General features: G+C 43.7%; 1 protein-coding gene across 1 annotated transcript; it reads left to right on the top strand.

Moving 5' to 3' along the window:
* Positions 1–1992: 1992 nt before the first annotated feature.
* Positions 1993–3045, top strand: LOC119341423. The gene has a single exon (XM_037613297.1). It carries the CDS (start codon positions 2074–2076, stop codon positions 2830–2832), a length of 759 nt encoding a protein of 252 aa, XP_037469194.1. The 5' UTR covers positions 1993–2073; the 3' UTR covers positions 2833–3045.
* The last annotated feature ends 9661 nt before the right edge of the window (positions 3046–12706 follow it).

A 12706-nucleotide genomic window follows, 5' to 3' on the forward strand; every position in this document is an offset into this window, starting at 1 on the left:
CATCATTGACTCCACCTAGCAGGTGAACACGTAGACCAAGACTTCTCACTATACCCTTTATTTCCCCCTACCTCCCCCCCCCCGGAGGTCTGTTCTAGCTAATCTCACATGATTCTGCTTGTGACTATAACCACTACAATTTAATCACTCCGCTGAATTGTTGGTGGCACTGTTGCATCATTAGTTACTCTGTCTCACCACCCTAATCAGTCCAATAAGGTCTATGTCGATGGTGTTTTGCAAAGTGTCTGAACACCGATATAGTAACGTACATGGAGTTGTATGACACTGGGACATAATGTCAGTTCATCGATGGTGTTTCGCAAATCGTTCTCGAGGGTAGCAGTATTTCACCCAAAAAATCACCTAATGTAATTAACTTTTAAGTCATTGTATTGATAATTTTTTGTGAGGTGAACCCTATGCTTATGTACAACCGTTACTTGGACAAAATACATACTTATGATTATATCCTCTATGCAAATATACGCAAATATAAAACAGATAATTAAGATTACATCTAACCATAGTGTTCCAATTCCTCATGCAATAGTTCACAACCCTAGGGATCGGTAATATCTGTCACTACGACTTCTCATCTTTAACAAAATAATCACAAAATTCTCTCATGTAGGCCCTTATAGGTGATGTGGCATGGAGTCAATATTCGCACATCATCGCTAGAGAATTGCAGCAGAAAGTAATAACACGACATCAAACTTTATGCAATTTCACATGCTCACTAACAATTGGGATTCTTCCGGACCCTCAAGAATGCAATGACTACTCACTAGACATCATATTGATCATGTTTAGTGTGGTAAAGATATATGGATAACTACCTAGACACACAATTTTTTTACCAAATAATCACTAAGCATCATCTACAGATAAGTAATCACCACCAGGAAGTGATCTCAACAACAAATCTGAGGTAATAATTCATAGATTCAAATAGGGATGACGATGGAGGTTGTGATGATGATGGTGTCGGCGAAGATGGAGTTGGTGATGATGATCCCCGCGATGATTAGAGTGTTGGTGATGTTGTTGGCTTCAATTCCTACCACCGGTAGAGGAAGGACCCCGACAAATCAGCCCTCCGGGGGAGAAAAGCTCACCTCTATGTTAAAGATGGCTGAAAAAAATCCTCATTCCTATCAGTTTTAGGGTAAAATGGGACAAGTGCTGCCATGCAACATTAGGGGCATGCCATGTGAGCCCCACATGCCCCCTTTGCGTGACCAGGGTGCGTGGGCCCCACAGGAGGCCTCCTGGCCCAAGTATGGCCCCGTGGCTCTCTTCTCGTAGAAAACTGACATTATGAATTTTTGCTATTTTTTCGAGTTCCAAAAAGTCATTTTCTCCATCGGATTGCATTTTGGTGCTTTTCTGCAATTTTTCGCCAATTGCCCTCCTCCGTTGCTACATGCAAATTAAGAGGAAAAAGAATAAGAATGATGTGATAAATGCAAAACATGAATAATTATAAGCATTTTATAATAAGATATAGTGGTGCAAAATGGATGTATCATGTTTTGACTATGTCGTCTTGGCTGTCCAAGTAGAAGACGCCCCAGTTCTTGGCTATCTGTAGTCTGCCCCCTTAGTATGAACCCTCGCGACCTTGATCTCCTACTCATGGGTGACCTGAACTTGTCCTAAACTTGATCTTATATAATTTTTATGTGTGCATCTACAATGTTAACATAGGTTATCGAAAAAAGATTGTGGTCCATAGGCCTATTGGGGTGCGACGAACAGGTCTAAGTGACTCTGTTTTGACACGAGTGAGTGAGGAATCCAAGCGACCCGTTCTTGTACTACAAGCGGCAGCTTGCAGCAAGCACTGCAGCCAAAAGCAATCGCAAACACGAAGCTCCCACCACTGACTAAAATATCATAAAATAAACCCCATTAGCCATTTCTGTTCCATTATTACCTCCCTTTAAATACCCCCTCCACTCCACCCTCCTCTACTCGTGCTAAAACCCCACAGCAGCAAAGCATTCCCAACGAAGACAAGAATCCTCTCTCACTCACTCCTCAGTCAGTCCTTCCACACAGAGAGCGATGGAGCCGAGCATGGCGCCGCGGAGGCTATGGCACGTGGTGCGCGCCGTGCTGTTCATGCTCCGCAAGGGCATGTCCAAGCGGAAGTTGTCCATGGACCTCCAGCTCCTCCTCCACCGCGGCAAGATCGCCGGCAAGGCCCTCAGCCGACTCATGAGCGCCAACGGCCACCATGACCAGGCCGCCTCCAGGTCAGCCGCGGAGGCACCTCCGCCGGCGTCGTTGTCGCGTCGCACCCTCGACCCCGCGCTCGCCGTTTACGGCCCGCGCGGCGCCGGCCGCGAGGTGGAGTTCAGCTGCAGCAACACCCCGTCCTACCCGCCCATCCAACTCATCCCCGCCAAGCGCCGCCGCCGCAACAACCGCCGCACCCACCGCGGCGCCAACGGCGCGGAGCCAGGGTGGTACAACTACGACGCGGCGGACATTGCCAAGGTCTTCGAGGTCCTCAACGACGAGCAGCTGCTGAAGGAGGTCGTCGGCGACGACGGTGCGGCGCCCCTCGCCGTGGTGGCGACGCCGTCCCCCGCGCTTTGGTCGAGCTTCGGCCGCAGCCCGGCGCCGGTGAGGCAGCTGCGGATCACCGACTCGCCGTTCCCGGTGAGGGACGACGCGGCGGATCTGGAGGGCGCGCTGGTGGACCGCGAGGCGGACGAGTTCATCAAGAAGTTCTACGACCAGCTGCGCAGGCAGCAGAACCTCGCCGCCGCCACCCCGGAGTACGGCTACGCGGGTCCGGCTGCCGGCGTCGCGTACTAGGAGCTTATATTAGCTGCCTACGTGCCGATCAAAGCTTCCCTATAGGTGTTAGCTACTTCCCGCATGCATGTCTTTTGTTCCAAGTGTGAAGTGTGAACCTACTTTGGCTCCAGCACATATGTGTTTGTGATCTTGTGCATAGATCAAGCATATGTTTGTACGTAGAGAGCTTAATTACAGTACTGCTCTAATAAGTTTCTTGGACCTGTGAGATTTTTCGTGTTTAATCAGTTAGATCCATGCATGTGTGTTAATTACTGGTTCACGACTACTACTAGTAGGTAACAAGATCGCACACCTTAGTCCGACTACTACTGGTTCACGACTACTACCAGTCTGGCGCACTCCTCAACCAGGACGCCTGCCGGGTATGAGGCCGCCGCAGCCACCTACCACCAATCCATCTTCAGAGCTGTGTTGCATGTATCGTGTCAGGTCTCTTTGCCATCGACGCCACCACAACGCCCGACAACATCGTCCTCCTGCGCGAGTCCATCCTCCCACAGCGAACTTCGAATCTGCACTGCGCCACGCCGTCAAGATCCGTTGCCATCAGTGTGTAGGATGAAGCACCGCTTCACCAAAGAATCTGTCCTCTGATCCCTCGACCACGTGTGTACCTCCAAGAATGACACAGTGGCCATGTATATGCGCTGTGTATGATAGACTAGCCGATCGAGCTTGTGGCTTTGTGCTTGTGATTGATCGAATTCAAACAAGGGTGTATCAGTGCTTCAGTCAGAATGTTCGTAGCTGATTTTGTTGTCGCACACGTCGGTGCCAGTACCAGTACCACAACACAGCGACAGTAGTAGTAGAGCAACTTTCCAGAATTTCTTCAGTTGTTTCGTCTTGTCCTTGGCTACAGTGGATTCACGTATTGGTTCTGGAGAATCGATCGACCTGTCAAACATCGGAGGATATCTGATATATCAATCTCAGTTAATTGTTTTGGACAAGTATAGTACACTGCTTAGCTTCCAGTGAGATCGATAGATGTCAGCGTCCTATGACCGAGCCCTCACAACAGCTTTCTCATAACTCACAGCTCAGAAAAGATTTTTCCGCAACACAACTAAACACGCTCTTAGAGTAGACCGTATGGCTGAGGTTAACACCATACAGTCTGAAGCATGAAACTAAGGTGGTTCATGCAAAAGCTTGAACAAATACGAAATTGTTTACAGGCAATCTGTTATAATCATATGTAAGCCTATAAAGTCTCTTGAGAAAAATATTATTTTTGCAGCTTGGCCAAAAAAAAAAAATCTCATATTTCAAATTTGAAGTACTAAAACTTGCATGGGGCGCAAAAATGGCAAAAATTTCACGACTCTTCTAAACATGCAAAGCACATTCAACAAACGTGAAATAAAAAATAAACCATAAACTATTTTTTTGGAATTTAAAATGGTTATTTTATTTGTAAAAAGTTTGACATTGATGACTTCTGTGAAAGTGGTGGGAGACAGTAAAAACATGTAGTTATGCATGCTCCTCAAGAAATATTTATATATCTTAAACCAAAAATATCGGAAGCACACAATTCATCATAACATAAAATTGTTGTTGAATTGTTTAGACATGGCTCATGAACATGGACAAGAAAAACAAAACACAATAATGTATATAAACTAAAATTTTGTAGAAGTTGAGAGTTATTATCTTTAAATTGTAGATAGACAATAATACACATAGTTGCCAATGGGAAAACTAGAAAAAGGTGGTATACACTCTTAAAGATGGTGATTTTGTTCTGCAAGGTACTGATCAGATTTTGGAGCATGCTACGGCATATTACAAAAGTTTTTGGACATGGTGAGGGTGACAAGCTAGTGTTGTGCGGATATACTTGGAGTGAGGAGAACATATTAACTAGTGCTGATAGAGCTGAGTTGGATAGGCAATTCACTTCGGAAGAGATACAAAACGCCATTGATAGCATGGCTGCCAACATGGCTCCTGGTCCGGACGGGGTACCAATTGAGTTTTATCATAAGTGTTGGGATGTGGTGAAGAAGGATTTGCTTGATCTCTTTGAAGATATGTACATGCATACGTTGGACTTGAGTAGATTGAACTACAAGACTATCATTATGTTGCCGAAGAATGTTGATGCTGAAATTATCCACAAATTCAAACAAATTTGCTTTCTGCAAGTCCGTTTAAAATCTTCTCCAAAGGGATGACTTCGAGGGTGGAACCTTATATGGATAAATTGATATCACCTTGTCAATCAGGCTTTATCAAAACCAGGAACATAATGGAGAGTGTTTTGACTTTACATGAGGTCTTGCATGAACCATGGAGAAGAAAAATTCAGGGTGTGGTGTTGAAACTGGATTTTGAGAAAGCCTACGACAAGGTTGACTCGAGTTACTTGATGAGATGTGTTAAGCAGAAAGGCTTTAGTGAACGTTGGCAACAATGGGTCAAGTTGACTGTGTAAGGTGGTACATTCTCAGTGAAAATTTACAACACTTGTGGTCCTTACTTTGGGATTTCTGGAGATGTACGACATGGCAATCCTTTGTCTCCTTCTCTATTCAATTTGACGGTTGATAGCCTGAACCATATGATCAACAAGGTGCAACAAACTGGCAAGTTGGTGGGTCTAGTGTCACATCTGGTTATCGGAGGCATTTCTATCTTGCAATATGCGGATGATACAATATTCTTCATGCAAGATGATGTGGAGCAAGCAGTACATATGAAACTAATTCTGTATCTATGTAAGGCGATGCCTGGGCTAAAAAATTAACTTTGATAATAGTGAGCTTCTTATGGTGATGGCTAATAGTAGTAAAGGATTGTTGTTTGCTGAAAATTTGGATGTCAACTTGGGGTGTGGTCTATTAAATATTTGGGCATACCAGTTTGTGGATGTAGGCTCCATCTGTGACTAAGAATTCCTGCTGGAAAAGCTAAAAGCGTTGGATGGTTGGATCGGGATTATTTTGTCCCTTGGTGGCAGGTTAACCTTGATCAACTCGTTTCTCAATAGTATACCAAGCTATCACATGTCTATGTTTCTATTACATGACACTATGTTGGAAAAAATAAATAAGATCGTTAGAGAGTTCTTTTGGCTGCGTGGAAGTAGCAAAAAAAAGTATCACATGGTGAGATGGTACTTGATCTGCAGACCCAAAGAAAAAGGTGGTTTGGGAATAAAAAATCTCAAGATGTTTAATGTGTGCCTTCTTTGCAAATGGCGGTGGAAACTAGAATATGACATCGGCCCCTGGGAAGTGTTGGTTAGGGAAAAATATGAGATCAATGGAATCATTGTGTCTGTTTGTCACAAACACAATGACTCGGCCATTTGGAGTGATCTGTTGAAAGTAAAGGACATTTATTTAGAAGGTAGGAAAATGGTGGTGGGCAATGGTGAGAGGACTGACTTCTGGCAAGATGCCTGGTGTGGTGATACTCCTTTGAGTAACCTTTTTCCCAAGGTGTTTGAGATAAGCCTTCACATTGGTAAGACTATTTCTCCGATTGTGGCATCCCTGTGGAACTTAACCTTGTTTTAGACACTGTTTAGCACCCGAGTTTCAAGAACAGATGGTTCCAATCAAAAATTTGTTAGCAGGCATGGCACTGAACAATGATTGTGACTCCCTCGGTGGAGATTCACTAAAAGGAAAAGTTTAAGGTGAAGTCTATGTATGATCACATGTTTCAAGACTCTTCCCGAGAGATCCTTCGAACCAATGTGGAAAGCTAAAATTCCTCTTAAGATTAAAATTTGTTTGTGGATAATTTGGCATAATGCCATTGCTACTAAAGAAAAGTGAAGAAAAGAAAATGAATGGGAGACTTTACCTGTAGTTTTTGCAAGGAGGATGAATCAATAAATCATCTTTTCTTTTCCTGCTCGGTTGCTTCTTACACGTGGAGAACACCTTTGGGGTTCTTGATAGACCAACTTGTTTCACTCAGTATTTTACTTGGGTCACTAAAGTTCTTCCTTTGGGTGTTAATTTCCATGTCATTTGTATTGCTGCTTTTTGTTGGTCTCTTTGGAAGACACGTAACAGAGCTTGTTTTGATAGGAAACTTCCTTGTTATTTCTGTGTTTTGTTTCGACATTGGAAAGGTTTCCAGAAAGATGGGACCAATACTTGTTTGCTGGAAGGGGCGGTTGCAATTCAATCATTGGTTGTCAGGGTTCATGAAGCAGCGCCGAAGGCGCCTCCTGGTGGTTTGCTCCGGATTACTGAAGGTGGTGATGGGGAGCCGATTCCAGATGAACGTATGGATGGTGATCGCCAGTGAAGAACAACATACCGTGCTTCGAGAGTTGTTTCTTTTCATATTATGCATTTGGCTGGGGTGTGCTTGTCTAGCAGCCTGTTGCCTTGCTTTTGGTCAATCCTGCTGATAAAATAGGGACTGTAATATGGGTTTTGATTCCGGGCTTTCATTCTCCCCCTGTGTTTAGCGATCATGTTGTCCTAGGGGATTAGGTTGATACCTATGTGTGGACCTCTTTATTTTTCTCATTTCTTTCAATTTATATCAAAACTCTGTTCCTTTGTGCTTATATAGTGGAGCCCGGCTCCGTGTGTGAGGGAGGCGTATGAAAAAAAAGATAGACAATAATAACAATAATGGTTAAAAGATTTCTAAAAATTGTTCGCAAAACTTAATTGAAGATATTTCTTGGCTTGGATGGGAAATATCTCCATATATCCCTATTCATAATTTCCATATTGGTAAATCACATAAGATCTCAAACATATTGATATTAACTTTCTACTTCTTGTTTTTCCGTTTGAAAGAAAAACACCCAGAAGTATGTGCTCCTGGTGCGGTACCTTTCAGTGTAAAGATGGCTCTTTGGCATCATGAGCACAAAAACTTACATATACCTTAATGATATAATTTATAGAAATGCTTAGGTGGAAAAGCTATTTTAGGAGAAGCAACATATGGCAGGATGGTTGTGACAGTGGTTATACCTGAGCCCACCAATCAAACCGCTGGTTTGATGCCTTGTGCGCCTCACAATGAGAGAATTTACTTAGTCAGAGAGGCAGTTTACCGTCACGAATTGCATGCGGTGATTCAATAATCTAGAAATTCCGCGACTCTTCTCCAGTATGGGATGTGTGAGTATGAATGTGTGATGCTGTTGTGCGTGCACCTATGTTATACTCTATGTTTTTTAGAAGAAGAAAAACTAGCACCAAGAAGTAATTCTTTATGGGACAATGTAGTTATATGGGTGCATGACGGACTTCTCTCATCATAGTTCAAATATAGCAAACGCCTATCCAAATGACTTTAATTATGACATCTCATTTGCGCACTGAATATTGAAAAGTCACTCACTGTTTTTTCAAATTAAACAGCAGACCAGAAAATTTGAGTATTTCACCCAACGTTTGGACTACGAGAGTGAGGATTCAAGCACTAGGTGCATAAATATGAACTTCCAATCAACAACCAATTATGAATACTTTCTACCCTGCAAAACTCGTGAAGCAATGATCCAATCAGTCTTTTGGCTCCAAGACTTCAAAATTTCCAATTCAATTTTAGAATGCTCAACTGAACATCCAAACTTTCTCAATTCGCAAAAAAGAAACTTTCTTAGCTAGGAAATTTTGCTGAATTTGAGGTTTGTGCCAAATAATTTTGTCAAGGACACATTGGTAGTTACAATAAAGTGTGTTAAGCAGCGACAACGGATTAAAAACAACAAAGTCACGCTTAAAGGCATCTCCAACGCTGACCCACAAATGGACACTGCAAATGTCCATTTTTATCTCGGGACTACTCCGGGGACCCACAATTTGCCGAAAAACAGACGTTCAGACTGCTTCGCAGATCGATAAGGGCCACCACTGAATGATAAAAATTAACAAAAAAAATTGGGACAACATATAGGAGAGCTTTGAAGGTCTCCTTTGAAGATGCCCTAAGAAACTGTGACATCTAATTAGACGTGACAACCGTGGCCGGAACCAACAACCCTTAGAAAAATCAATGGGATTTGAACGAGTGCCGTGGTACTACTGTACCATCGAGTACAGTCCATAGAAAAATGACTTTAATTCAAGGGTACAAAAACGAGACCACTTTTCCAATTTTGTGCACACAACGCACGCTGACAAGCCAATCAATCATACTCTACGACGCAACAACAGCAATTTGACACCAAACCAGCACACTGTTCCTCGCCAGGCTGATCAGGTGGCTACTACTCCCCTATTGGCTATTGCTTAGTGAGTAAGGCATCAAGGAATTGTTGCTACCCGAGACCGAGAGGCTGCTGATCTTCGTGTGGCTAAGCTAGAGCGCTAGGCGTGTCTCCTTGTGGGACTCGCAGTGTGCGCCTCGCCTTTTTCTCTTGGCAGTTGCGAGCAATCCTGATGGGCTGCATTGGGGTTTTGGATTGGGACCAATCACCCGCCACTAAAGCAGCAAAGTGCCTCCACCGACTGGCCGCTGGCTGACTGATCTCGTTAAACTGCTAGTGGAACCAATTCACAGCTCAACTCTACTCGTACTTACTCCCTCTATCCTATAATATAAAAGCGTTTTCGACGCTAGTGTAATGTCATAAACGCTTATATTATGGGATGGAGGGAGTAGTAACTATCTGCTAGCATTTTTTAATATGAATGTTGGATTTTGTTAACTTAAAATGAAGAATCAAGAGGATACAAATACAATGAGTAAACACGTTGTTGCTGCATGACTACAATGGACACATCCAATATCAACACACATAAAAATCACGCAGATAAAGAGTCAAGTCATACAAAACCGAAAGTATATCCTAGTAGAGGAAGAACCAAAAAAATCAAAAATGATCAAACAATGACCCATGAACCACAACAACGATCATCGGCACCAACCATCCCATGACATCACAATGAAAATGAAAAATGTTCCCCGCGTCAACACTTCCGTAATGGAACATCGTTCAAGCAACGTTGTCATCGGATCCAACCAACGAAGGCCAGAATTTGATTTCCACCCTGAAAATCAAGTCCGGACAAACCCGAGCATGCCTTTAACAAGGTAACGGCACAAGGCCACCATCATTGCTATTTATAACAAACTACGATTAGGCCTAGGGATTTCACTCCGGAGTTCCAACCCGGGTACTCAAGAAGCGCCACCAAATCAAAGTCGACATGTGATGTCGCCAACCATTTTCCACAATCTCTGCAGCTACATGCGAAGCATGGTCTTGACGTGAAATGCCACACAAGTGAAGAGCATGCCGCACAAGCAAGCAGGCAAGTTGCGACAAGAGTTGGTCACCACCAATGGCTCTGAACGACGAAGGTCACCGCAACTACGATGAATATTTACGAGGAGTGAAGGTCACCAGCATCGCAAAAATCCTAGCTAGGATGCTTTGGCAGCTATGTAGCTTCCTCGTTGGTGCCAGCAATATTGATTGGCAAAACATACTTGTTGTTTTCGTCGGATCCAAAGATCCAAGGCCCTCCGGTTCAGCGCGACAACCACCTAGCAGTGTAGGACCACAACAACACTCGCGCCCGACCGAATGACCAGTTCGTAGGGACGTGGAAAGCCATTGTTGTTGCCCACGTACGTGTATACATGATCGTGGCCAGCAACACCTTGCCAATAGAGACCACATGCCTCGCAGAAAATGTTGTTGTCGTCACAGTCGTACCTTTTGCCTCAAGTCGCTGCCCACTAGAGAAGAGATTTGCTAACACCTCGGGCAAGCTGACGATGACGCCATAGGAGGAGAGTCTATGGGGGAGGCCCGAGACCCGATGGAGGAAGGGGCTCGGGAAGCCACCCCACTGGTCATCGAAAAGAGCGTCGTCGTGCGACCAACCTCCACCGCCCTTGTTCACTGTGCGGGCTTCGTCCGGCGACAGTGAGGAGGTGTAGGAAGGGAGAGATGTCGAGTCGTTTTGGAAGGACAACGTTGGGGGCCGCTAAAACGTTTTCCTAGCGACTAGCATCCAATGCAACGAGGAGGCGTTTTGGTTCTCGGGAGCATTTGCTCCCGGATGAACAGTAACTCAAAAAAGTGGTAAAATATTATCAAAAAATTATGAATTTTTTTGTGGATGTTCATGTTAGTGTCGCAAACATGCTTTATGCGAAACGAAGCGGTAGTGTTTAGTCGGTGAAAGAAACAAATTTGAGGTGATATTTTGAGGTAACATTTGGTGTTCAATTTGTTTTTTATTTTGCACAGACCAAAATATTTAACTTTTTTGCTTAAAGCTTTGCAGGTAGCAGTTGGATGTGACTATACATACATAAAATAACTGTTGAGATTTTTTTTGACATTTGAAAAATCATTGTTCACGCGTAGGAGCGCGTGCTCCCGGGAACCAAATTGAATTTCTGTGAGCAAGACTTTTTTTTTCAGTCCCAACTGAAGTTTCAAATTTAATTTGTGTGGCGTGGTTGCTGATGCATTCTTTCAGCGAGTGGGGTCATCGTCCCTGGCCTCTAGGCCAGCCATGAAATCTGAGAGACATGCCTAGCAAGAATGAGACACGTTGGTGGTAGACGCTGCCCATGGTCATGGGAGCGAGCTAGCTAAACCAATCACTAAGCAACAATTGCCCCCGACACGTTCGCCTCCTTGGTCCGCACAGATTAAAGAAAGAAAGGTAGCCCTTGCCTTCTTTGATCAAGCAAGCCCACGTAGCTGCCTCGCCACCACGTACACCACAAATGTACTCCATGTACATGATGCACTTTTAAGTTTGATGCTGATGCACGGACGTTAGCCAAAGGGACCCACATGCATATACATACAGTGACCAATCGATAAGACTCTAAAGCAAGCTAGAATGCAATAGAAACTAACAAAGCAACTCCAACACCATATGCATGTCGCCATCAGCAAAGGAAAAAAGACGTTAGGGAGAAATAATTGGCCCTGGCTGCTACTTGTCGTCGTCGTCGATGAGCACAAACAAATGCAAGTCACACACTCACACTAGTGATTGTTAAGCTCCCTGTCTCAGTAGTGGTTTGATGTTACTGCCATGCTTCCGTTGATTGTTATTAATGTGAAAACCTAGCTTTTGTTGGTGGTGATAATTCTCCGAGATTGACTTGCGAGGCCTTCTTTTCCACAAAGGGCACTGCTTGACCGTTGAGCTCAATAACTTGGCAGATATTCTGATGAGTCGTCCAGCGAGGGGTCGACACCTCGCATTCAAATCCCACTCGAGACCCATCATGTTGGAGGTTTTTGTGTCGACGTCGTAGATTGTCTCTCGTAATGTGGGTGTGCTTTGCGAAGTGCGGCACAGGAGAATTTCTGTAATGGTGATATGTGATACTCCCACCGTCCGAAAATACTTGTCATCAAAATGGATAAAAAGGGATGTATCTAGATCTAAAATATATCTAGATACATCTCCTTTTATTTATTTTGATGACAATTATTTCTGGACGGAGGGAGTATGTTTCTAGCTTCCACGTGTAGGTAATTACTGGTGCCTCTTTTTTTCTAACTGGAGCGCAGTCTTTCGGTAGTGTGCGTTTGTGTTTTTTTGCTTGTTTGTGTTGTCTTATCTGTGGGCAAGGGATTGTTTCAGGTAGGGTGTCCGTTGTGCGGTTTTTTCTCTCTTTTTTCTCAAATTAACCGGTTAACTTTCTTCTTCTTATAATACAATATTGTCGAACATCTATCTTGCTTGTCCGTTTCAAAAAAGAAGGTTGCTACCTATAACGAGATAGATGGTAATTCGGGTGCGATAAAAAGATTACAAAATTATATATTGTGGAACCCTTCTATCTTACCTTCATCGTCTGGATTTGACTAGGAAGATGTATATATGTTGTTTCCTTCTTTGGAGATGTTGTATAAAGCTTGAATTTCAAGGTACGGGTATTTTGGTTC

The sequence above is a fragment of the Triticum dicoccoides genome, chromosome 7B (assembly GCF_002162155.2).
Source record: "Triticum dicoccoides isolate Atlit2015 ecotype Zavitan chromosome 7B, WEW_v2.0, whole genome shotgun sequence".
Lineage (NCBI taxonomy): Eukaryota > Viridiplantae > Streptophyta > Magnoliopsida > Poales > Poaceae > Triticum > Triticum dicoccoides.